This window comes from Sycon ciliatum, chromosome 12 (assembly GCF_964019385.1).
Source record: "Sycon ciliatum chromosome 12, ocSycCili1.1, whole genome shotgun sequence".
Classification (NCBI taxonomy): domain Eukaryota; kingdom Metazoa; phylum Porifera; class Calcarea; order Leucosolenida; family Sycettidae; genus Sycon; species Sycon ciliatum.
In genome coordinates this window covers 9,138,200-9,165,382 of record NC_088654.1, presented here as the reverse complement: position 1 = coordinate 9,165,382, position 27,183 = coordinate 9,138,200, and the positions used below count along the sequence as shown (strand labels likewise).

The 27,183-nt window shown below is 46.7% G+C and overlaps 1 protein-coding gene across 1 annotated transcript in view; it reads left to right on the top strand.

Moving 5' to 3' along the window:
• Positions 1–1,813: 1,813 nt before the first annotated feature.
• The window catches only part of LOC135828764 (uncharacterized), a 26,015-nt gene continuing 645 nt past the window's right edge, over positions 1,814–27,183 (top strand). The window contains exons 1-8 of the mRNA XM_065341190.1: positions 1,814–2,029; positions 4,248–4,496; positions 5,665–5,706; positions 7,817–8,080; positions 10,062–10,103; positions 12,510–12,779; positions 13,755–13,796; positions 23,371–23,643. Of these exons, the coding sequence (XP_065197262.1) occupies positions 1,864–2,029; positions 4,248–4,496; positions 5,665–5,706; positions 7,817–8,080; positions 10,062–10,103; positions 12,510–12,779; positions 13,755–13,796; positions 23,371–23,643 (1,348 nt within the window). The 5' untranslated portion in view covers positions 1,814–1,863. The remainder of the gene's footprint in view (positions 2,030–4,247; positions 4,497–5,664; positions 5,707–7,816; positions 8,081–10,061; positions 10,104–12,509; positions 12,780–13,754; positions 13,797–23,370; positions 23,644–27,183) is intronic.

Sequence of the window (27,183 nt, the reverse complement as noted above, 5' to 3'; positions counted from 1 at the left end):
CAAAAAGAAGGAACTGCTAGATGCCAGGCATGCAACAGTGATTTCCTTTTACTTTGCTGCATCACATCTCCATGAAACTTTATGTATTCCTCAACAACACAAAAACCAAGATAAATAAATAGTCTCGTATAGAGGGTCATGATTGATTTCACGTTTATTACGGAAAATGCGGGCAGGGCCCAAATGGACCCCAGTACCATAGAACACAGGGAAGTGCAACAATTGCAATAGTTTTGGTATTTATCTCGATGGTCACCGAATACATGGATGATATCCACTGAAGTATGAGGCCCTACAAGAAAATGTTCTTCTACAGCCATAATCCCTCATTCCATGTTGACTTTGTTCCTACGTTCCCAGTATATTGGGGTCCTTTTTGGCCCCCAGGAACGTTTTGGTTGGTATTCTTGCAAACTTGCAAATACTCCCAAAAAACTTCAGAGCTGTCAACAGATGCAGTTTGGTCAAAGCATTGGTCTATGGGAAGGTAACACAGCAAAAAAATACATAAAATGGAGAGTTTGCAAGAATACCACCCTATATGTTCCTGGGGTACAAAAGGACCCCAATATTCTTATTCTTATTGCTTCATCCCATAGCTCAAAACGACAACATCCAATGAGAGGGGAGAGGGTGATAGCCAACCACGGCGAAGAACAAAAAAATCAAATACTGGTGTACAGTTGACAGGAAAAAGAAGAAGAAAATGAAGACCGGAAACATGAGAGAGCATATACTGGGAACATAGGAAAAAAGTAAACATGGAATGAGGGTTAACAGCCAATAAAGGGTTAAGGTAGCTCAAACCTTTACTCTCCACTATCATCATAATATTATACTGATGAGATCTAGACGCGCAACAATAAATCTGTCAACTGAAGTGTCCTTGCTGTGCTGATGTGTTCATGCTTCGCGCATTAGTTCGGCTGAGTGTGCATGGTGGTGATGGGTTAAGAAGGTAGTAGATGTAGGGAAAGAGTCCCAAACAAATGGTATCTCATGCTCTCCTACTCTTCTGCAACGAATCGTTTTTAAGCACGGCCATATTCAGGATTGACGGGAATGTTTTGTGACATGACTGGACGCACACCATTCTTCAGCATGATCGCACATGTCCAGACAGCTACAAGTTTTGCTGTCAAGTGTGTATCCTTCCGAATGAACTGTCAATCAACCGTGTCTAATGCACTTCAGATCTGTGTACAAAACCGTCAATCACACAATAAAAGAAGAGAAAATCAACTGTGAAACTCGAATGTTGTCCATGTATCTCTCATTCTCCAGACTCGAACTCAAATGTAGAGCCAGTAAAGAAAAATTATACTGTAAGCTGAAAAATGTTCGGCTCATTCAAATGTCCGCCTCCCAGCGCTAAAGCCCATTTCAGCCGAATCAAGTTTTCGGCCTGTACTTCTGCCGTCTGTATAATACTGTCACACTGAGCTGTGCAGAGCAAACATTCGGCCGCAACAAGCGTGAACAAGCGAAAAGCACGAGGCTATGAAGGGCCTGGGTAGCTACGACGAGACTGCGGATGTAGCTAACCACGCCAAAAGAATAATAAGGCAGTGCGGGAACGTGCGGGGAGAGTGCAACAGGAGCAAGAAGTTGCACACTATTAAAGTATCGAGAAGCGGGAAAGGGTGCATGCAGTAATGTGTGTATGAGTGCTTGTGTACTTGTACCTGCACAGAAGGGAGATAGGTTATTGGTGTGTGGGTGTATGCATATATGGAATCGAGAAGCTGACATTTGAAATGTGTTCTATCTGGTCGTGTGCATTGTCTGTCATGCCTTCATTTTTTAGTTGCGCAATTCTGCAATGGCACTGGATCATATTTCTACATTGCTACCGCTCGACGAATGAACTTTACTGCTGCGCAGAAAGGATGCCAATCCCAAGGAGCGACATTGGCAAAGAGTTGGGAACTTAGTGCAAAGTGCCCTAGTGTTTTAACTTCCTTGAAAAAGAGCGCAATGGTATCTGAGAGTCCGTCTTCTGATATTACCGTCTTGTGTGAAGTGAAACGTAAGTCATTGACCAAGTTAACCAAAACACCTACAAAGTACTTTCCAGTCTGTCACATGACCAGCGATGACAGCCACGGTGATTCCAGCTCGACACAAACCCTGCATCTATGGGTCACATGTTGTTGGCCGTGCTGATTCCACTGTCCACACGACATGATAACGTTACGCACAACTTCACATGCCCGATTAGTGAAACCACTCTATGGGATGGTATCGGTACTTGAAAACCTGGCAAGCCCAACAATGGAGCCAGGAAGGTTTTTTCTTGTCCCTGAAACGAACATCGTTCCTTTCGTACTCGGATCCATCCCCTCCCTCTGAAATAAACGCAGCTTGCTATGCTACAGAACGAAAATCTCATCCATGTACCTGCCCTATGTACAGTGTGGGCTAGCAAAGAGTTTTTGCTCGGACTCCTCCATCCCGAATGGACCGATCAGGGGATTAAATCCGAGTAAATGAAAGTACGTGGACAAAACGTGTAGAACAACGCTGTAGAGATCATCAGATACAAAACGTGTAGAACAACGCTGTAGAGATCATGAGATTTTATTTTATAAGTGAACTTCAAGCACAGGTATTCAAAATTCAATATATTTTCGCGTCCGGTCATCAGTGGGCAAATAATAGATCCGAAGGTACCCTACCCCCCGCCCCTTAAGTGGGATCATTTCCACATCCACCCCGAGTTTGCGGTTAATGTTCTTTTCGCGTATCTTACCCTTAGTTCCGTTATTTTTCCCCTGATTAGCGTAACACGAAAGCTGAGATCTTGGAGTAGGCTATAAACCTACACCATTGTCATGTTGCTAGGCCAGGTCTGCATTGATTGTACTCTGATTTGCTCCGATTTGATGGCTTTCTCCAACCCGACTGGTCAGGGGATCAATAGATGACTATAACAATGGAACACTGTAAACAGGCTAAAGTTCACTGTGTGTTGATTTTCACGATTTTCGCAAGAGGAGCATAACACGAATATTGCTCATTGCGTATTCAAACTTCTACAGTGGGTGTACTTGCTCCGTGTCATCGACATTGTCGCAGTTCGACTAGTGAATTGTCACTTGTTACCGACAACTCCATGAGATCAACCAGACAAAAATTATTACCGAGGATGATAGTCTGAATTCTAGTGTAACGTACCAGGACAGTTGGACTGAGAGTTTCACACCCAGACGAAGGCCTCGTCGTCGCTGACGTCAAATGACGAAAAAGTATCGTTCCGCAAATTTTCCAGGAAGGTTGTAAGTTGGTCGCGCCTCATCTCAACCGCTTTGACTTTCTCCACAGGACAAGAGCTTCTATGCTTGTCGTTTGCTAGCTTTGTATGATTTCTATTCACCACCAACGCAGTAAGAATACACGATCGTTGCGAGGTCTGTTGATTACCGTCGGCGGAATCACCTCGATCTTGAAATGAACTCTTTTTAGCCGTGGGATGCACATTCATTTTAGCTGTGTTGTCACTGCTCATGCAGGTAAATGTACTATCATGTCGAGCGCGCACTCTTTTTCAGCATCACTGGCACAGTACCTGCACGTGCATCACTATCACTACAGTCTCAGTACAGTGTACATGCAGACTCTACAAAGCCCTTGCAGGTACTGAGTTTCTCAGCATTCCTTGCATGAATGCAAGAGCGCTCTTGCTTGCATTAGTTTGCACACCCCTCAGTGTTCCTCGAAGCACTGCCGCTTGTTCCACAAAGCCATTCTCACCCCAGCTCAGGTAAAACAGTGATGGATTTTCGAGTGAATGGCTAAAATCGCGAGGAATGTGCAGGCTGCAATGGCTGACTGATCTCAGCGAGTTGAAAGTACCATCGCAGCGATATCAGCGAAGAAATTGCGTCTAGTTCAAAATGTTCAGCTTCCAAAAACAGAAAATATAACTTCGCCGTCACCCTATACTGATGACTATCGTCTATGTCCGATTCCTTACCTGTGGTAGGACTGCTGGTGAGTATTTACCCCGTTTTATATCAAAAGTCAAACTGTGACAATTTCGATGACGCGGGGGAAGTATGTGAGTGGCCACAGTATTCTGTGAATAGTTTCCATCGTAAACTCGCTTGTTCTCAGAAATATCAATATTTTAGTACTGCAAGTATTGAGTAGTTTACAGGATTCATTTTAATCAGAACAGCATAGTAAAAGCATAGTTTTGGGCTGGGTTTGAGTTTTTCTGTTGTTGCTTTTTTGACATCTTCCAGCTGAAGTGGAATGTACCACCGCCCATTCAAACCTTCACGAAACCCTCATGCTTGTGGGTTATCTAACACATTCAGACCGGAGAGCTAGTGAAAGGAGGGAGTTATGCAAACAGCAGCATGCACAGTGGGCAGGATATTATCACGACGCTTTGACCTCCAGAAGTCAATGCTCTGGAAATATCGATACCATCGCGAAGAGGATTCCTGGCATGGTAGATGGTTTCCAACGCGTATACTGTAAACGTTCTAGTAAGTACACTTTAGGGTGAAAAGGGAGAAGGACAATGTTACGAGTTGTGACCAATTATCCACCAACGTAACCAGATCTTATACAGTCAGCGAATTCTGTTTCACATGACTATACTTGGTTCAGCATCCGAGTTGAATTAATTACACTTTCTTCAACATTCCACGGCAAAATCTGGACATGACAGCAATAAACAATGCAATAACAGACAATCGTGGTGTTGGACCTGGTTTTGGCAGTGGTTGCTGTGATTGCTTCACAAAATCAATACTCGAAAGAAATCGTTTACGAAGAGCACATGTTGATTGAAAAGGCGACATGTAGGCACGAATCGTAGTAAGGCTAGTGAAAAATGCATGAATGTCGTCCTGCCTAGGCACCAGAACAACACAACTTCCTCGATTTAAACATTGTTTTTGTGTGACTTTCATCTGAAATCACTGCCACAATGTGACATGGACCACCGAAAACTATTGAAAAATATGCAGAGTTGAATGCTATGTCTAAAGAAACAAAGGCAGGGAGCAATTGCAGTAAAATAGCACAAAAGCAACTGCTGCGAACTCAGAGCAGGCCGCGTAAAATATGCAACGTGTGATACCCTCGTGCATGTGTGCTAGCGCTGCTACTATTCCTCTTGCAGTAAAATTCAAAAACTGCAGGCAAGATTTCAGACAATTTCCGATGCCCCGCCGAGTGTCATTATTTGCAAAGTTGACTGTAGCTATGGACATGTATGTAGCCAGCCGTCTTTCACAATAATAGTGGTAGCGCGCCAGGCATGTTGCGTGCCGTGATGGTAACATTACCACACACAGATACGATATAATGCACTGTGAGCTCTAACTAACGACAGGCGATGCTTAAGTAGTATATCATGCATAGCTTCGGGAATAAATATATATGTTCGCGCATGTGTTTTTGGCGTGTGTGTGCGTGTGTGTGTGTGTGCTTGTGTGTGTGTGTGCACGAGTGTGTACGAGTGTGTGTGTGTGTGTGTGTGTGTGTGTGTATGTGTGTGTGTGTGTGTGTGTGTGTGTGTGTGTGTGTGTGTGTGTGTGTGTGTGTGTGTGTGATTGTGTGTGTGTGCTTGTGTGTGTGTGTGTGTGTGTGTGTGTGTGTGTGTGTGTGTGTTCGTGTGTACGTCTGTGTGTGTTTTTTCCGAGATAGCATGCCCTGCTGGTACACGTCTTGTCGGGGGTGAATGTACACGTAAGTAAACCAGTTTTAAAACATTAGTCAGAATGGACTCGGATGGAGAACCAAGGATACCTTTTTAGATAAGAAAAAGGACAAAGGAGTGCGCATCCAAGATGTACTAGAGTTGTTAGCCGGTTAGTTGTAGAACGTCAGTACCGTCGGTCAGTGTCGTGCAATGTTATCGCATGAGCTGGTTGCTTAGAAACTGGTGGTGCGAGTGAACATTATAGCGTAACTTGTAGTTCCTTTGTCCTTTTTCTTTTCTATACATATTTTAGTAGTCTAGTAGCAGTGGTGAGGGCAATTTTGCCAAAACGTTGTGATAATTGATTGAGGAATGAGTTTGAGTTGGCAGATTGAATGGGAAGAGAGCAAGTCTGCTCTGAAACCTTTTTTTCCTATTTAGTAGGCAACGCTTGAACAGAAGCTGCGACAAACCTGGCCAATGGACATTTTTGTTGCGTTTTATTGGATATGCTTTGCAGGAGATTGTTTTGGTTGGTTTTTGTTAAACAAGCTTTTCGGAGATGACCTCTTCAAAACCGTAAACAAGAGAACCAACTGTGCTAAACCATTCGCTAAAGATCGTAATGATAAAACGATTCTGGACATGTTAAATCTCATAAGCACATTTTACATTATCTCTCACGGGTTCGTGACTATCATAGGTACCAAGAGTACATGAAAACCAGAGTGTGCAGCTCGGATGGGTTGTTGTCACGGCGAAATTCCGTGATTACATCATTTCAGTGATGTAGTGCGTACAAGCAGGATTCAAGCAGGTATCTTTCTGCACAGCTGCAGCTCAGTTGTACGCACTACGCCATTTCCCGCCTCAGATCTGCAGCAAATATGATGTAATCACGGAATTCCGCCGTGACAGACACCCATAGCAGAGAAGGCCCCAAGCTGCACACTCTGGTTTTCATGAACTCTTGTAGGTACCTATCACCATTGAAAGATTGGCAACCGCACAGTTTGTTCTCTTGGTTGCAATTCAGTTTTTTTTGCTTTTTATTTATTTTTATTTATTTGTATGGTGTTGTGAATGTGGGCCCAGAGTGCAGCGTGAAGTGGTGCAGTGTTTCAAGTAAAAGTTTTACCGGGGCACAAAAGGCACTGGGTTTGTTCTTAGGAACCCATACTTTTGAGACAGCAAAAAAGAAGAGGCTAATTGTGCTGTAAGCATTCTCCTAGTTATCAACATTCATAGGTAAGTTATTTTGAAGTAGAATGTTAACGGATGATGGCAGGGCGCACAATGATAACTAACGATATTATAACGTCTCGTTTTGATGGTGCTGGTGAGATTCACTCATGCATGCAGTTAGCTCCTGAAGATTTCAAGCAGCTTATTTCTTGGGTACATCGAGTCACATAGAGGTCCATGGCAAGACAGTAGTTCAAATAATCTCGTTGTGCATCCTGCCATCATCATCATCATCATCATCATCAACATCTCACATTGCACTCGTGCATGTCTATAGATAGTTGGGCCGGCTGGAAAGACTCTAAAATATAGCAATCTGATCAATTAAAGACCACCTCTATCTCTTTTCATGTTTGCTCCTCCATCCCTTACGCCAATGAAACTTGTACCTACATGGCCATCATGGTGCATGTCATCAAGTGGGCGCCCTTTAGATATAAACAAACTCAAAATGTAGCAACATGCCTCCCACCTATGGCGCATATGCATCAGTATCCCGCCCGTGAAATTCTCCTTGGCAAGCCCACTGCAGCTGTAGACACAGTGATGCTAGCTCTGGATGAGGAGGTTGAGAATCAGGCTCATAAATATACATGTACTGGAATGGTTTGTGCCTGCCAAGGATGAGGCAATACGCCGCCAGCTTCGATACATCTCTCCCATTGTCGTTTTGGCAGCTGGCTGAGAATAGTTTTAAAAGACTACCTACTGTTCTAACAACATCTTTTCTTTGTTTAGGCCTCTTTTACGGGCAAATTAACACAATGGTTTAAAATGCAATAAATCATACACTGGAGAAGAAATCAGAAAAACGCATGTGTAAAATAAAGAATTTCAAACCCAAACCAAAAAAACTTCAAATCTATTTTTTTTTATAACATCTCAGTATTGTGTAAATTTGTGTACATACAGTGACTACTGAATGTGATTCAAGAAACGTGCTAACAGCAATAATGACCCATGGAGTTAACTATGACGAGGCGGCCGCGGCTTGTACGGCTCGCGGAATGACTTTGCCAGACAAAAGCCTCTCCAGCTGCTATAAGAATTTGTTCAGTAACGCCCTCAACAACAGCCGGGCCTGGGTACACAGCGACACGGGGGCCGCGGTACGTGCAACTGATGACGTCCACAGTGTGCGCAACACCAGGATGGGCGTGCTGCTTTGTGCCCGGGGTGAGTGCTCAAGCCACTGTTCACACTTCTGTCACACCAAAAAAAGTACATTAATCAGGGATGAATTCATTGTCATTTTTTGAATAGCGGTCTCTGCTATACAAAATCACAATTGTGTAGCAGTCTTTGATTTTGATCAGCATTTTTCTTTGAGGTTTTGTGGGTGTTTACCACATTGGTTGGGTGTTTACCACATTGTCCTTGTTGAGAGTGATGCCTGAAAGCCCATTTGCAAAAAAACGACTGAATCATACATGTACACGCAGATTGAGATTGACTGCACAACATTATACTGCACTGTATGCATGTTACTTGACAGCACAGGCTAGGCATGGTCTGTATGTATCGCAGTTTTCTGCGAGTCACGGTGACTTTTGAATAGCAGTTGATCGATTTTGCATCGCACACTGCGATGCGATACAGGATACATTCATCCCTTCATTTATTTCGTGTCCGTTCCCGAAGGGAATACATGATGGCCTCTAACACCTGGTAAACCTTAGCGGCAGCAGGCGCGTGCGCGGGTGCCCTTCCAGGGGGGGGGGGGGGGGTCCGGTTCCCGAAAACTTTAAAAACATGGAGCAAAATCCTGCATTTTGAGCGAAAAGTGGGAGGGGGTTCCGGGCACCCAGGAACCCATACGGGGCATGCGCCTGGGCGGAAGCAGCGCCTAACGGTGGGGTGAGTGGATAAGTCTCACAACCACTGGCGCAAGTGCCAAGAAACCGCATTAGCTGCTTCCCTGTACATGTACCTCTGTAACACTCCTTTCACACTCCTGTATCGTACTCGAGAGTGTGGAAGTACCGTAACATCGGCAGCAAACGCCCACCCCAGCGGGCCCATACTATATTCGTCTTCTTCTTGTTAGTAATGTTTTACAAAACCGTCATGAAGGTTGAATGCGTCTGCTCTCTTACCACCTTGTAAATATGTCTGACCTATTCACCTCTCACGGCTTCAGGAACTGCATCTGCGCCTTGATCCACGGAGGGTGGTGGCGTTCCTACGGACGCAGAAAACGCGGATTCCAACTGAGTCTACTGCGAATTATGAATTTTTTCATGCTCAGAGAACCCTTAGCGACCACACATCTTAAGGATTGTAACCGAAATGCGACCACACAGAACAAAACGCTGTATAGCGTCAGAAAAGGCCCACCCCATGTGAGCTTTGGGAGCTTTTGACTGCATCAACATCCAACACGTCATCAGAAGTGCCGTATCTTATCCTTTTCCACTACCCTCCCCTGACGGGGGTGGTTAACATAACGTGGTAGTGTGTATCGGGTTCAAGTTGTGTGTGTGTGTGTGTGTGCGTGTGTGTGTGTGTGTGTGTGTGTGTGTGGGTGTGTGTGCGTGTGTGTGTGTGTGTGTGTGTCAGTGTCCGTGTGTGAGTGTGTACGTGTGTATATGTGTATGTGTGTGTGTGTCCCATATGGTGCAGTGGTATGTGCAGCGATTTCCAATCGATAGGTTGCGGGTTCGATTCCCGACGATTATGGTCACACACGTCTTTCTTCTCTTTCTCAGACTCTTCCTGACTTTTCTTTCATTCTCCTGGGTGGTTACCAACAGCCAGTGCATGCCGGAGTATGTGGTGTGATGTGTGTGTGGGAAAAAAAAAGAAAAAAAAGAAAAAAGAAAAAAAGACCAAAAATAGGGATTCACTGGCCAGAAAAAGTCACTTCTAAATAGCTGTATGGTGTAGACCAGGCTGAATAGTGATGGTCAATTCTTCAGCCTTGCAAGCTGTTGAATGGTGCAATCCCAGCACAAGTTGCTATGGCTTCTGCCGTAGCATTGCTATCATCGCCTCCGGCGATGGGCGTCAAAGGTCAAGGTGTGTGTGCATGTGTATGTATGTTTGTGTGTGTGCGTGTGTGTGTGTGTTTGAGCACGCATGTGCGTGTCTGTTTATGTTGAATGTACATGTCCATGTGTGTGTGTGCGTGTGTGTGTGTGTGTTTTCCTCGAAATAGCATGCCCCAATGGTACACATCTCCTTGGAGGTCAATGCATATGTAAGTCACCCAAGACATAATACTAATTTTATTACAGTATAATGCTCCAAGTTCGAACCTGGATTATCCAGGGAGTAAATTCTGACCTGATCTTTTCTCACAGTCTCACGCAAACCGTGAAAGTATTTTATTTTATTTTAATTCGGATTGCCCGTAACATCCAATTTGTCAAAATCATATGTTGTATCCAATAATAATATTATAATAATAAACAAGCGTTTCGGAGACAGCAGTTTTGATATTGCTACTTGGACGACTAATTGCACTGCAAGAATTTGTATCCAAAAAGTATGTCAAATTGCAGCTCTAAGCACGCTGAACATCATGCCTGTAGACTTTGTTTGTTGTCCATAGCTATACAGGATATGTTCCAAATGTTTCACAAACATAAAAAAACATAGTAGCAGTGGTGAGGCTTCCTGCAGCTTCATTCATTTAGGAAAAGAGATTTCAGAGCAGACCTGCACTCTTCCCATTCACTCCGCAAACTTAAACTCGTTTCTTCATCAATTATTACAACGTTTCGGCAAAATTGCCCTCTTCAGGTATGCAATGATGTGCAAAGGAGCAGTTATGTACATGCAGTTTGTGAGGCTACGAGTGTTACATCTCACCGTGGCGTGCCAGAATCATAAAGATAATGATAACTAAAGGAAGTATGATACCAACAATTTTTTTTTTTTTAAATATACAGTTGAGCCAATGCATAAGGCTTCGATGAAACATCAAATTGTATGACGTTTCAAACCTCGTGTAGTATAGAGATAGTGATGTGCTGTGTCGAAAACATTGCTAAGCCAAATATATTCTTTTCCCGTTCGAAAATGACGCCACCACGAAGCGTCAGTTACAGAACAACAGCCCACCATGACAAGGAAGAAGAGCTGCTCACCAACAACAAATCAGCAGGGACTGAAACAGTAGTGCAAGATGGCCCAGGACAGTAGTGCAAGATGGCCCAGAACAGTAGTGCAAGATGGCACAGGACAGTAGTGCAAGATGGCCCAGGACAGTAGTGCAAGATGGCCCAGGACAGTAGTGCAAGATGGCCCAGGACAGTAGTGCAAGATGGCCCAAGACAGTAGTGCAAGATGGCCCAGGACAGTAGTGCAAGATGGCCCAGGACAGTAGTGCAAGATGGCCCAGGACAGTAGTGCAAGATGGCCCAGGACAGTAGTGCAAGATGGCCCAGGACAGTAGTGCAAGATGGCCCAGGACAGTAGTGCAAGATGGCCCAGGACAGTAGTGCAAGATGGCCCAGGACAGTAGTGCAAGATGGCCCAGGACGATCTTTTGGGCTGACCAGCTACATGTAGTGTACCTGAGTTTCACATGCATGCTACGCTCCAATCAAAAATTCAAAATTCTCTCAGGTTGCTGTATACTTCCGGTGCATGCGTGGTTACATCATGTTTTGTTTTAGGTACCGGAGAGCCGCAGCCGTGCCCGGAGGAGAACTCCTTTCCTTCGTTTCTTGATTTTACAACTGTAATGCATATCTGAAAGCCTCGAGTGCCCAACTGCTTTGTCGTCATGCTCTACCTGTACGACGAGCCATCGATGCACATGTGAAACTCCTGCACTAGCACTAGTTGCCCAGTACAAGAGAAAAATTTGGCCAATCTTGCACTACTGGTGCAGTCCTTGACTGGCCCTTGAAGATGGCTTTCGTAACGGCCGCCATTGGACAGACTGAATTGAATCGATTCCTTTCAGGAACTTGGCAAGTTGCCAATCAAAATTTGGATTGCTAGACATCACTAGGTAAATTGGATCGGTGTGCGAACATAGTTGGTTTGGCTGAGCTGCCACTTGACGTACTCGCGACTGTCAGCCAGAGCACAGAAGTGGTGCTTTCTTGCAGTTTTGCCGAGTGGGATATTCGATGGACTTCTCATGTGCTCTGGATGGCAGTCGTGAGTAACTCATCTCCCAAATCAGGAAAGGGGCGGACGCCAGGGTGGGAGCGACGGAATTCCTTGCAAAATGATCGCCGTGGTCCTTGCCTCTATTCCGTGCTGTTGTGACCAGCGCCAGCTTGCGTCTGGTTGTTTTCAGGAGCAGGTGTTGCAAGTGACCTAGGGTGCGCATCGTCTGCTCTGCCTTTCCATGGGCCACTATTACTGCAGCTGCTATCTGGTGTTTACGAGATGTTTAACACTAGCCCAAGTCAATGTCCGCCAAAGATGGCTGAAAACGGCATGGGGGTCACATGGTCACTTGCAGCTCCGCTCGCTCTATACCTATAGTTACTGGCTGATGCCGAAAGCAGGTGTTGAGTACATAGCTTGGGAGAGTGCACAACAAGCAATGTAAGCCTTTGTGGAGCAGATTTGAAATTTGTAGGAAATTCTAATAATTGACTGTACTAGCGGCCTCCACATTTGCTAATTGTTTTACCTGCAGACAAGGTTGACTGTGACCCAGTGGACAACCTAATTGGCATGTGGACCAATGGTGAGAACTTTGCGGAGGCCGAAGCAACTTGTCGAAAACTTAACATGACATTGCCTAGAAGTTGCACTTGGACGTGCTACAAACAGTTTGCAGACATCACTGGAACTAACTACCAAAGAGGCTGGGTGAACGATATCACTGGAGATCTGGCCCTGGACACACATAGTTTACGGAGCAATCGACATCACACAAGGTTTCCCTTCACGTTTTGCGTCCAACGTGAGTACACTGGTTGTTCACATGTTTGTCGAGAATATCTGCTACAAATGTGAAATCATTATTGAACAATGGAGGCTCTGCTTTTTTGTAAACATTAGCGCTCGATTTTTTTCTTTAAAAATACACTGTATACAGGAGAATGTGGTTCATTCTTGGCTTTGACTTTGTGGCCAATCAAATGTCCTCTTTCGAGAGAATGCGACCGTTCTCGCACATGGCCCTCTACCTACTGCATTGCGATTCGGGAAGCAGTATCCTCAGTGAAAGTTCAGCATCGTGCTCGAGTTCAAACAGTTTTACTTTGCCAACCACGACTCGCACCAGTCCAGCTATGCACATCGCACTGTGGACTGCCCTTACCTCCAATGTCAATAGTCAGACGAACGAAATTCAACGCTTTTGTCATTTTGCAACACCAGCTTGCCGCAGTCGTTATCATTTTCGGGAGATAATAACACATTACCGTGGTTGAATTGCTATGGTGAGTATGGGGCATCCCAGGGTGAAGCTCTCGGCAAAGGAGGCTTGTGAACTTACAATGTGACATGGAATGACATGACTTTGGTAGTGTTTTATTATAATATTTTTTAGGAATTTCATCGATTTCCAGCGGCAACTTGAACGATTACGAGCGTGCAGAAAAGACTGGTGTAGTTATGTGTGTGTGTGTGTGTGTGTGTGTGTGTGCGCGCATGTGCATTTGTGTGCACGTGTATGTTTGTATGCGTGTGTCTCTCTGTGTGTCTGTTTGTCGTTATTTGTGTGTGTGTGTGAGAGAGAGAGAGTGTTTGTGTCTGTATCTCTGTGTGTCTGTGTGTCTGTCTGTGTGTCTGTGTGTCTGTGTGCCTGTCTGTCTGTCTGTCTGTCTGTGTGTCTGTCTGTGTGTCTGTCTGTCTGTGTGGTCTGTGTGTGCGTGTGTGTTTGTTTGTGTATGATGCGTGTGTATGTATGTGCGTTTGGTTGCCCCCGGAATAGCATGCCCTACCGGTTCGCACCTTGAGGGAGGTAAATGCATCAGTAAGTGAACCATAGTATAATATTAATTATAGTATCTTTCTGCTTTGTACACGTCGCTCACTCTTTCTTTTCCTTTCCAAGATCTTCTCCGTTAGGCGCTCTTCGGCAACTGCTCTCAGCTTCATCTCTGGCGGGGGTGTTATGTAGTGACTTGCATTTTGTGTATGTAAATAATTATTCGAAGATGACCGCTGTATGCATTTTTGCATGGAAAGAAAGGAACTTTCTCTTTGGTCCCAACTTCGTTGTGGTCTGGTTGACAATCGTACTCGTCATGGTCGAAGTAAAGCACTCCTGCCGACGCCGTCTGCTCAGAGACATTCCCGGTCCAATAGCAGCACACCCAAAAACAGTCGAGGGTAATACGACGCCGTCTACAACCTCAATGACCTAGACAAGAAAAGCATAGCGATGCTTAATTTTTTCTAACCCTCCTTTTTCAGACATAACATGATATTCTGACCTGCACTACCGCTCTTCATGCATTCCACCTATACACTTCGCAGACATACACGTTCTTCCAAGTTCCTTCACGTTATGATCTTGCATTTGAAAGCCCTATTTGAATAAAGTGGCCAGCTATCTTTAATTGGACGGGACGGGACATATACGGGATAGCGCCAGGCATGCCGACGTCGTCAGGCACAAACAAATCAACAAGAAAACGGAAATAAAGCTGCGTGGACTCTGGCTAACGCCAAAACGTTACTCAAGTAACGCCTTTTGCATAGCCACGGGACTAAGGGAGATCTTATTGTTGGTCAGACTGGGACAGTACATGGGATTAATGGATCCTACCATTCGAACTCTGCGTATACCGTGTCCCTTATATTGTCCCTCGTCCTATAATACTTGTGAAAATATTGGGCGGTGTGCCCATCGTACTCGTGGTATAATCCACACATAGCCTGATTACCCGGACAGGCAGTGGGCATGCGACTGTCATTACCATCAGAGCAGAACACATATATCCAAAATGACAGAAAACATGGAAGATCACTCCAAAGGCCTCTGATCGGTCGAGTTGCTCCCTGTACATTGGCACGTCGTCCCTACATCCCCTGTGTCTTGTTTTGTGTTTGTCTCCACATGTCTCCTTGTAGGGCTGTGTTCCTAGTAAAAAAATTAAAAATGAAATGCGTGAAACTCGGCCCTGTCTCTAACCATGATAGTCAACTCTAGGAAAGCAGGTAATAACTAGGACTGAGTCGGGGTAGCATTTTTTCGGGTATCGGGTTCGGGTAGTTTTCCACGGGTAGCATGCGTACCCTATCGGGTAATGTTTCCATGGTAACGCCGCAATGCACCCCTTCCCTTGCACACTGGGCAGACTTTCGGAGTATTTCACGGATTTTTACATGTGCACTGTACATGATATCATCCGCGACTTCGGGTTTTCGGGTACTATTCTGTACCCGTCTACCCTTGGTCCTCACTGGTAGCATGGGTACTGTGAAACAATCATGTAATTTTCGGCGTAGCTTTAATTTCGGTGATTTCGGTAGAGAAACCAGACACCTAAATTTAAATTACACCTAAAAGGCACTAGAGTATGCTAAATTACACCTGAAACCTGGCAGGTCCCTGGCACCGCAATTTTAAACCACCTAAAATATATGTTTTGCAGTACCCAACTACCCGTGAACACCACTAATGATAACATACACACAACCTACAGTCAACTTCGCTTATAACGACACTCGGCGGGGCATCAGAAAAGTATCCTAATTCGCGAAGGGTCGTTATACCCGAAGTCTCATTATATGTATTACAGTCGGATGGGACTTTGATCTGGGCATGGCAATTCTGTCGTTATGTAGTAGCTGGCCCTCGGAGACAATTTCACACACTCAACAAAGCACTCACTTTGTGGTTTCACGAATACTCGTTAGGACAGAATTATTAGTTACACACTCGGCAAGTAAAGATAAGAAGTGAAAGGAGCACAAGAAAAGAACAATGCAAGAAGACAAAACACGCGGCGAACGGCAGCCATGTTTTTAGGTCATCAACCAATGAGCAATCTATATAAACCGGTCGCCGACGAAATTCTAGAATATTCCAGAGCTGTGAACTGTGATTGGTTAATTATGCTAATGGTCTAGAACAATAACACTAGCAGCAGTCATACGGGTAAATACGGGTTTAGCCATCCACGACTCATACATTACTCACGAGCGACTCACGGAAAGGGTAATAACATGCAGATACAAAATACGCAAGGAGAGAAAAAATGTAACTAACTGCCCATCTTGGGGTTTGAACCTAGGAATCTGTATCAACACAAGCTCTACAAATAAATACTCTTTTACTGCGAAAAATATACTTTCTATTAAAATGCAACTCCTACACTACTCCCCCCTACGAAAATAAATCGTCCCCGATTTCAAGTGAATACATCAACACAACACACACCAAATTCAAAGCAACACGGCATATACCAAATTAAATATGAAGAAAATAAGACACACATTCTCACGCACGTACGCACTCGCACGTACACACTCGCAATCATGCCGGCACACATGCGCACACGGGCATGCACAGTCACACATGGACTGTCTCACATGGGCTTGACCCACATACACTACACCACATTCACTCACCTACTCATTGACACACATACACTCTCACACACACACTCTCACACACACACACTCTCACACACACACTCTCACACACACACACACTCTCACACACACACTCTCACACACACACACACTCAGAAATCTGTACAAAATGAACTGCCTAATGTATTATCGCAATCCAAGTCCATAGCATCCTAAATTAAACCGGAGTCACCCAGAGCGGACAGTCAGTGTACCAGTTACATATCGTAGTCACGGTGCCAGGCAGGCGGACCAGCATTTCTGCGCAAATGGTCACGTGGGCCTGGTACATTAACGGGCTGAGGCTGTACTGGTGGCACAACAGGCGCAGGAGCAGCCTGAGCAAACTCAGCGTCATCACAGTCTGGCCAAATAAACGCAGTACTTAGCGGCGGCAAAGCAGCGGACGATGGTGCGCTCATGGATTGAGGTGGAGGCGGCAACATACTGGGAGCACGCTGACAGGGCTTCAGGCGATTGTAATGCACCCGCTTGTGTTTGCGTAGGTCGGCGGCCAACACGATCTCGACGACTGGACCAGCCAGCGATCGGACAACGTATGGGCCAGTCCACGGGTTGTGTAATTTTCGGCTTTCGCCCGGCTTCACAGCGGTATCCAACAGCCACACATACTGTCCCGGTTGTAGAGGCGAACCATGGACACGTCGGTCATAGTAGTCTTTCATCCGTCTATGGGCCACGGCGTCGGTCGCACGGGCACGGGCATAAGTATTCTGGAGGACTGACTGAACACGCTGCACATACTCATGTGTCGAGACATCCTGGTACTCCGGTGGCAACCCATAAATAATATCCGCCGGCAAACGGAGCTCACGCCCAAACATTAGGCGTGCAGGTGTTTCACCGGTTGACTTCTGGACCGCCGTCCGGTACGCCAGTAAACATAGAGGCACATGCAGGTCCCAGGATTCAGGGTGGCCACGGGCATACAGTCGGAGCGTGGTGATCAGTGTGCGGTTCATGCGCTCGACTAAACCATCACCAGCAGGGTGGTATGGTGTTGTCCGTGACTTCCGAACCTGCAACAGGGAGCAAAGCTGCGCAAACAAAGCAGACTCAAACTGAGCGCCCTGATCGGAATGAATCCGGTCAGGAGCACCAAACCGAGAAACCCAACCATTCACAAAGGCATGCGCAACAGTTCTAGCTGTGATGTCTGGTAGAGGATAGGCCTCAGGCCACCGAGTGAAATAGTCCACACAGACGAGTAGGTAACGGTTGCGGGACTGAGTAACAGGAAAGGGACCAACAAGATCCATGGCAACAAGGTCACCCGGATACCCACCCAACATCGGTACGAGCGGGGCGACAGGCTGGCCACTAGACTTGCCTGCAGCACACACCTGGCAACACTGTACAAACAAACGAACAGAGCTTGACATGCCAGGCCAGAAGAAATGACGCCGACACTTAGCTAGGGTCTTGTCATAGCCAAAGTGGCCACCAGCCGGTACACTGTGTACCATCACGAGACACTCGGTCTGCAGGGAGAAGGGTACAACAAATTGCAGAACACCATCAACAGACCGATACAGAACACCTTCTAAGATAACTAAAGAGGACAGTTCAGACGCATAGCGACGGACAGCACGGCTTGTACCCTGGAGGTCACCTGGAGGATGGAAAACACGCTGTACATCATCAAACCAGGACAACACAACAACAAGATCAGGGTCAGACATTTGACACAAACGTAACGCAGCAGGCGATTCCCGCGGCAGCCACGAGGAAGAAGAAGAAGAAGTGCTAGCTGGACCGTCAACCTGCGGAGGAAGAGGCAGCACATCGGGAGCCGGAGACACACAAGATACGGAAGGGGTGACGAAACGCGAAAGAGTGTCAGCGTTCTGGTGTAAACGACCAGGACGGTGCAGAATAACGTAGCGGAAGTCCGCCAAGGTCTCAAGCCAACGAGCCTTGCGTCCAGTCGGTTCTGGAATGCTATGAAGCCACTTCAACGCCTGATGGTCCGTGCGGACAAAGAACTGAGCACCCAACAAATAGTGGCGGAAGTGTGAGGCAAAGGTAACAACAGCAAGGAGTTCTCTCTCGGTGACACTATAATTCCGCTGGGCCTTGTTGAAACTCTTACTTGCGTACGCAATCACACGTTCTTGCCCTTCCTGTTGTTGGCTAAGGACCGCACCCATACCGCTAGCACTAGCATCCGTGTCCAAGACAAAACTCGCCGCCCCTGGACGGAAATCAGGAAACGCAAGGATTGGCGCAGAGCACATCGTCTCCCGCAGAACTCGAAAGGCAGTGTCACAATCGGCAGACCAGACATACGGCACACCCTTCTTCGTTAAGGCCGTGAGCGGAGCAACAATGTTGGCATAGCTAGAAACAAACTTCCTGTAATAGCCCGTGAATCCAAGGAACTCCCGGACCTCGGACACAGACTTGGGCGGAGACCACTTTTTCAAGGCAGCTATCTTAGATTCGGAGGTGTGAATTCCACGTGCACTCACATCTACGCCCAGAAACTTAGTTCTACGGGACAGAAAGACACATTTACTTAAGCGTAACTTCAAGTTGTTAGCGCGCAACCGAGAGAATACAGTGCTCAGGCGAGACAAAGAAGAGGACACAGAAGACGACGCGACAGCCATATCGTCAAAGAAGACCCGTGTGACGGGACCATCGGAAGCATGTGTCAAATCACCAAACAATCTATCCATGACCCGTTGGAAGGTGGCGGGACCATTACAACACCCCATCGGGAGTACATTGAATTCATACAAACCCAAAGGAGTCGTGAAGGCCGTCTTGGGTTTATCCGTTGGGTCCATGGCAAGTTGCCAGTAGCCGGTCGCTAGATCCAAAGTGCTGAACAGGGAACACCCGGCAAGAGAATCAAGAGTTTCGGCAATATTAGGGAGTGGATAAGCATCGGGAACGGTGACACTATTGAGTTTCCTGTAATCAATGCATAGACGAAACGAGTCATCCGGCTTCTTTACAAGAACAATAGGGGCAGCCCAGGGACTAGATGATTCCGAAATAATGCCCCGCTCCAGTAAGTCATCTAGCAAGCTCTGCAAGGCAGGGCGAGTGTGAAATGGGAGTCGCCGAACGGACTGCTTAATAGGGCGGGCATCCCCTGTCTCAATAATGTGTGGATAAATATCACAATACCCCGCGTCAGTCGGCTGCAAAGAGAACACATCATGGTACTCGTGAAGGAGGGAACGGAGCTGATCATACACATCGGCAGACAAATGCGAACAATGGGAAACAAGGTAATCGTCAATGGCCTTCAAACGGCTGGGGACATCGGCGGTGGTAGCCGAGCAAACAGTTTCAGCATCAAGTTCAACCTCGCTAAAGGACGCTACCGAGCCCACACTTGTACCGGGATAGAGGACAACAGCGGTGTCACTACTATTAATAAAGGACATGACGACATGATCAGATCTTACCAGAGAGGAGCCAACCTGGACTGCAGGGTGTTTCTGGCAGAAAGAGTCGAGCGGAGTCACTAGCAGACTATCCTGGGATACAGACTCAGACAACGAGCAAGAGGCAAACACAACATGGTTAGTAGGCAATTCCAGACGGTCGATAAGGCATACACGAGTAGTTCGGACACTAGTGTCAGACGCACACTGAGTAGAACTATCAGAAGCACACGGAGTAGGACTATCAGAAGCACACGGAGTAGGACTATCAGAAGCAGACACACATGGAGTAGAACTAGCAGACACACACGGAGTAGAACTGGCACTAGCAGAAGCACACGGAGTAGAACTAGCACTAGCAGAAGCACACGGAGTAGAACTAGTAGACACACACGGAGTAAGACTATCTGACGCAGACGCACACGGAGCATCATCAGAAATACACAAATCAGAACTAGCAGCACTCTGCTGATCAACAACACACGCAGGCTGATTGACAGATAGACCAACAGTGGTAGTACCAACATGCATCACACGGCGGGACAGATCAAGCGTGCACCCAGAAGCAGTGAGAACATCAGACCCAAGGATGAGGTCATGTGTAACACCATCGACAACAATAAATGCATGATTTGTACAAAACGACCCAATACGAAATTTCAACGAAACAACACCACAAGTACTTAGGGACTGACCCGTTACACCAGTGAGGAGAGGACGAACACTATCCTGCTGGAGTGTTGAGATGTCAACGTCGAAGCTGCGTAGCAAACGTAGGCTGATGAGGGAGACACCTGCACCAGTATCCACGAGTGCTGTGACAAAACGACCAAACAACTCGACAACAACACCAAGAGACGGAAACACAGAACATAAGGACACAGAAGGACACAGAATGCTCGGCTTACTAAAACTAGCTGGAGGGACTGACTCTTGCCGAGCAGGGCCAGCCTCAGCTAGTTTCCCTGCGATCGTCGTTGTGGGCCATTTCGTCTCCGTGCACCCTCTGGGTAGTTTGGGCAGGCGCGCACCAGATGCCCCGTCTGGCCACAGTTGAAACAACGGCGCACCTGCTGCGCACCCTGAGAACTGTCGCTCCAACCACGGCCGCCGCTCGCGTGTGCTGATGGAGGAAGACTACCTGGAGATGGAGAGCTCAAAGAAAGCGAAATGGAATCTAGCCTTTGCAAAATCTTGTCCAACACAAACATCTGATCATGAACATAATTACCACCTGAGGCTGACGTCATACCGGTAGTGGAAGCTGATGCCAGTGATGGAGCAGGCGGGAGTGCAGTGCTTGACCCGCGGACGGCGAATATGGCCGCAGGTGTCGGCGACGCACCCGCGATCGCGGCGCCGTTCGACCGACGCTGCTCTGCGTCGAATATGGCCGCCATTTCCAGAGCCCTTTGCACAGCTTGTGCCAAATTATTCGGGCTGGCACTTCGAACATGAAGACGAAGCTCTGGAGAAGGGAGGCCATCTATAAACTGATTCACCAGTAAACGTTGGAAGAGGTCCGTGTTTTCCTGGCCTGGGTAGGCCCTTGACGCTAATTTCTGCAACGCAGACGCAAACTCCACCGGACTCTCAATTGTTTTCATTGTTCTTGCCCGAAACTCGGCCTCGAACGACGGGCGATGCTGCGGAGGGTTGAAATATGCAGTCAGACGATCGCACAGCTCATCGTAGGCATCATTCGGGTGCTGAGCCCGGAATGTCTGGTAGACATGAAACGCCCCCTCGCGGAGACGACAGGGCAGGAAATCCAGGCGTTGATCATCCGCATATCCGTTTGCCTGACAGGCGACGTTGAATTGGCCCATAAATGTCAGCCAGTCTTCGCTGCTTGTTCCAGTAAACTCAGGTGGTAAGATGACTGGGCGTCCTAAAGCCGCCGGGCGGGCCGGAGCTGCTGCTGCTGCTGCTGCTGCTCCTGCTTGAGGCTGCGCCATCTGAACAGGTAAATGCACGGGTTGAACTGAACACTACGAATATACACACTATTATAGTTTACCGCTGCCACCAATGTAGTAGCTGGCCCTCGGAGACAATTTCACACACTCAACAAAGCACTCACTTTGTGGTTTCACGAATACTCGTTAGGACAGAATTATTAGTTACACACTCGGCAAGTAAAGATAAGAAGTGAAAGGAGCACAAGAAAAGAACAATGCAAGAAGACAAAACACGCGGCGAACGGCAGCCATGTTTTTAGGTCATCAACCAATGAGCAATCTATATAAACCGGTCGCCGACGAAATTCTAGAATATTCCAGAGCTGTGAACTGTGATTGGTTAATTATGCTAATGGTCTAGAACAATAACACTAGCAGCAGTCATACGGGTAAATACGGGTTTAGCCATCCACGACTCATACATTACTCACGAGCGACTCACGGAAAGGGTAATAACATGCAGATACAAAATACGCAAGGAGAGAAAAAATGTAACTAACTGCCCATCTTGGGGTTTGAACCTAGGAATCTGTATCAACACAAGCTCTACAAATAAATACTCTTTTACTGCGAAAAATATACTTTCTATTAAAATGCAACTCCTACAGTTATTCCCGAATTGTCGTTATATCCGCAGTCATTATTAGCAAAGTTGACTGTACTCACAGCAAGAACACATCCTGTTGATGATGTGGAGCAGACAATGGAACTTCAGGGGCATGACGGAGAGAGGAGAATGGCAGGCACGCACAATGAAACGGACGACAATATGACGGACAACGATGAAACTGACAGTTGTGGGGTCGATAACAGTGAACATGCACTCGTTATCTCATCCAGACTGTTCGAGTGTGTACGACGATTCGTACTTCTCTCTACTGAATGCTGTAGACAGCAAGCTGTTTCGGCCATAAAGGCCTCATCAGTACAGCTACGAGCTAAATAGGCAGAGCTACCAGCCATGGTGCAAAGGAGGCACCACAGACATTTTAAGGTAGCTCGTCGCTCTAGCGCCAGAGTGCTCAAACTACAAAATGTAGCGGGCATTGCACTTCTCTCTACTGTGTAGTTTGTGTTATGTAGAGCACTAGAAGGTCCTTCTTGCAGGTTTGCCAAGCTGGAGGTTCGATGGACTTCTTGTGTGCTCTGGGTGACAGTCGCGAGTCAGTAAAGTGTCAAGGCGGGTTGGCGGGAAACGCGCGAGATCTACTGTGGTATCCATCAGCTTCCTTGCAAATCTAACGATGGCGTAAAGAAAACCCAAGGGTTCTCACCGTCTGTTGTACGGGTCCATGAAGGGGACTGGCTTACGCTGCTACCTTGTGTGCACGAGGTTGTCGCTCATATGGTGTACCTGAGTAAAAACCACACACACACACAACATGGGGGTCCCTAGGTCAGTAAGATCTCTCTACCCTCTACAGCAAGAAGTAACTGGCTGACGCCAAAATCCGGTGTCCAGTACATTGCCTGTGAGAGTGCGAAACAAGCTACGTGAGCGTTGGGTAACAAATCGATGTTCGTTGAAACTTCCAATTGGTTTTCATAGCAACCCGATGTTTGTGAAATTCATTACCTGCAGGAAAAATTGAATGTGAGCACGCAAACATCAAGATAACTGCTATTTGCACTCATGGAGAGAACTTTTGTGAGGCCGAGACAACTTGTAGGAACCGTCACATGATGTTGCTTAGCAATCGTCCCGACATTTGGCATTGCATCGAACATTACACTGTGACATTTGGCGAGCGACCAGCCTGGATGAATACAACCGTGAGAAACGAGGCCTTAGCTACAGATGGTGTTCAATACGATCGAAATAGCACGAAACTGTACCTCACTGCGTGCGTCTCAGGTGAGTGGACATGCCGCTGTTCATACGTTTAATTTGTTGTTGTGTTTTTTGAGGGGGGGGGGGGTATTAAAGACCACTAATACCAAACATGAGCTGCAGCTAGGGAACCACGCACACAATTGACCGTGGCAGTGATGGTGAGGCTTAGGTAGCTACGCGAACCTGGGGTATCAACTTCATGGCCGCCTTGACGCATCAAGAGTGGGGGAGGGTGAAAGAGAAAGAGAGAGAGAAAGAGAGAGAGAGAGAGAGAGAGAGAGAGAGAGAGAGAGAGAGAGTGAGAGAGAAACTGAGAGAGAGGGAGAGGGAGAGGGAGAGGGAGAGGGAGAAGGGGAGGGAGAGGGAGAGGGAGAGAGAGCGAGAGGGAGAGAGGGAGGGAGGGAGGGAGGGAGGGAGGGAGGGAGGGGGGACAGAGAGTGAGAGACAGAGACAGAGACAGGGAGAGAGAGAGAGAGAGAGAGAGAGAGAGAGAGAGAGAGAGAGAGAGAGAGAGAGAGAGAGAGGGAGAGAGAGAGAGAGAGAGAGAGAAAGAGAGAGAGAGAAAAAGAGAGAGAGTTTTCGCAATCTAAAATACATATGGAGTTGAGATTGAACTGTGGAAGCTCTGCTGCATGGCATTCTGTAGCGACTCCATATTTTTCACAGACAACGAGAGGGATTGAAAGCCAAGGGGCATCGCTTTGGTTTTTACCTGGGTCGCCATGCGTTTTGTTCTAATTCTTAGAAACATCTTGCAAAGCGATTGTGGGTGCACGCTTTTGGATTGAAAAAACTTTTCAAACATTTCGAATTCCACCCATTATGACCTAAGGAAAAACAGAGCTAAGCAAAATCGCTGGGTTTTGCACACCCTCTCATTACTTTGTTTTGTATCAAAACCAAAATTCAACCGATAAACATAAATTTGTAGTATAGAAGAAAGGACCAAGGCTCTCCATCCAAGTCCATAACCATACATACTTCTAGATACTCATTCGGCGGATTGAACTTATTCGTCCTTTGTGGACTCATCAGCGCAGCGCAGAGAGGCTGAGGCCAAACCGGGAGAAATCCATTGTCCGATGCCAGATTTAAACCAGACCCGAACGTACCTTGCTTACCTGAGTGCTCAACCTTACTTTTACATACTTTACTCAAAGCTCCAAACTCCCTGGCAGGTCAAATCCACCAAGTACAGTCCATTCAGAAAAAGATGAGCGCTGGCCCTGGAGAGCTCCCGTGTTTGGTGATTTTGTCGGTGCCGCGAGATTCGAAACTTGAAAAAGGGTCCAAAAAAGGTGCCTCATCTGGGGTTTAAACCGCAAATGTACTGTTCTGCAAGTGGAGTGCACGGGTTGGATTTTCAGTGTGATCGGTGGGTGCTAACCCGCACACTAACTGCATTACTGCGACAGAATCCTGGTTCTAGTTTATTGAGGGTTAGCACCACATCCCTCACACACTCATACTCAGCCCAAGACAACAAGGAATTGTTTTGAAGATAGTGTGCTGCTTCGAGTAACTGGTCTTGTAATGCAAACACTTTATCAGGCCACTGGCAGCAACTGGCTCGCAAGGAGCCGCAATAAACCCACATTGTGCCACAATGGGGTTGCAAGGCAAAGCCAATGCAATTGGCAACAACTGGCTCGTGAAGAGCCGCAACTAGCGAAGCAAGTGACCAGTTAGGAGCGATAGAGCTAAATGTTCCCTAGTACCATTAGCAAGATGATAAGATGGGAGGGATGGAGGGTGAAAATTTGGTGCTGGCACAAGCTAAAAGTCACCGCTAATTAGACTAGTCTTTGAAGTGAAGCCTACAGCAAGAAAGAAAGAGAAAGTTCAAAGGAAGCAGTTGTACGACGTCAGGCTAAGCGCGCCCGAATCCATGCGCTGGTATTGTGAGTGCAGTAAGCAAAAGTTCAAAGGAAGCAGTTGTGTGACGTCAGGCTAAGCGTGCCCGAATCTATGCGCTGGCAGTGTGAGTGCAGTGCGCAATACACTGATGCAGCGGTGCGCGGTAGATGCAAACATGGCAGTGTGATCGGTGGATGCTAACACACACTAACTACATTACTGCGACAATAGAGCTTTTTCAAGGAAACGATTCAAGGAAATATTTGAATCTCTGGTGAACATGCCAAGCCAAGATGACTTTCAGTTTGAGCGGGAATTGCCGCATGGAGGAGCAAGAAAGTGGTGGAGATGAACTTGTCGCTTTTCATGTACTTTTCAATGCGAGATCTGTTCACCACAATCTGGGGGTGAGCGCTGCTAACTGGCCTGGCATGGCGCTGCATCCTTGAGAAAGGTTCTATTGAAGCATTGGACGCAGGAGAATGTTTAAGTGTCAGGAACCGGAGGTAAAATTAGTTTTGAATATCACTCTGTGGTTTGGGAGCCGTCCATTTTCTTTGTCTTCTTTACAAGCGCATCTCGTTTTCGGTGCCTTTTCACGTCGTTTTCTCTCTTTTCGCCGAGAGTTTAGAATGTTATGTTGATTTTCATTTATTACCGGTATGTCAAACCTTGGAGTATTGATTTTAGATATTCGAGGAGGAGACAGGAATTTTAGTATGGCAATAAGGAGGACGTGCTGAAGTGACATTTGGATTACTTTGGTAAACGATGTAAGCGATGGACACAATGAAAAAACAATCTAAAGGTTAAGAAAAATACACGTACAAAGATAAAACTTTAGTTGACCTTGTTTATTTCAGTGATGCCCGACATTGTCATGTGATAGCTGTGAAATCCCTTTGTACAAGATCTAGGGTTGTTGCACCCTGAATGTGAGATATTAGGTGGTAGCAACTGAAATCCGACCCCTGGTTTTCGGGCTCGAGTACAGCGCCGATTCTGACGGTCTTCTTTTGGTGGTTTACAACCTCGTGCTGGCGTTTTTTTGCCACACAAGAATACCGAGCTGGCGTCAGATTTCACCCGTGGCCGCTGTGTGGTACGGCAGATCGGCCTGTAGACCTGGGGGGGGGGGGGGGTCGTTTTTCACCTACAGGTTTTGAAACTACTTCTCTCGGGAGAGGTGTTCGATCTTTTCTACCCAAAAACGTAGATTCTACTTTCCTCTACCGTCTCTACCAGAAAAAACATAAGTAGAGGCCGGTAGAAGTTGGTAGAGCTACGGACTTTCAGCAAAATTAACTTAAAGAGTTGTACACAACCCCACACAGAAGAAAGCATTTCACGTACATATCGTGAAGAACTACTAAATCCGGTAGAGCAGCGTTCGTGCACTTACCTCTACCGTCTACCTCTATCGGTAGAGTGACTCTACTCTACTCTACTCTACCAGGTAGCTAAAAAAGTAACGCAGCCTTAGAAACCAATACAAGCTTCAGACGCGACACTCGTCCCCATGGTCATCATGGTCCGGTTGCCACGCCAACAAATGGCCGCCATGCAGGTACTTATGTGACAATCAGACATGGTTAAGATAGGTTAATGGCGAGTGTGAGGTTGCAGGGGATAAATGGTCACAACACTTAACGCATGCTCTGGTACATGGAAACAACACTTCACGCCTGCTCTGGCACATGGCCT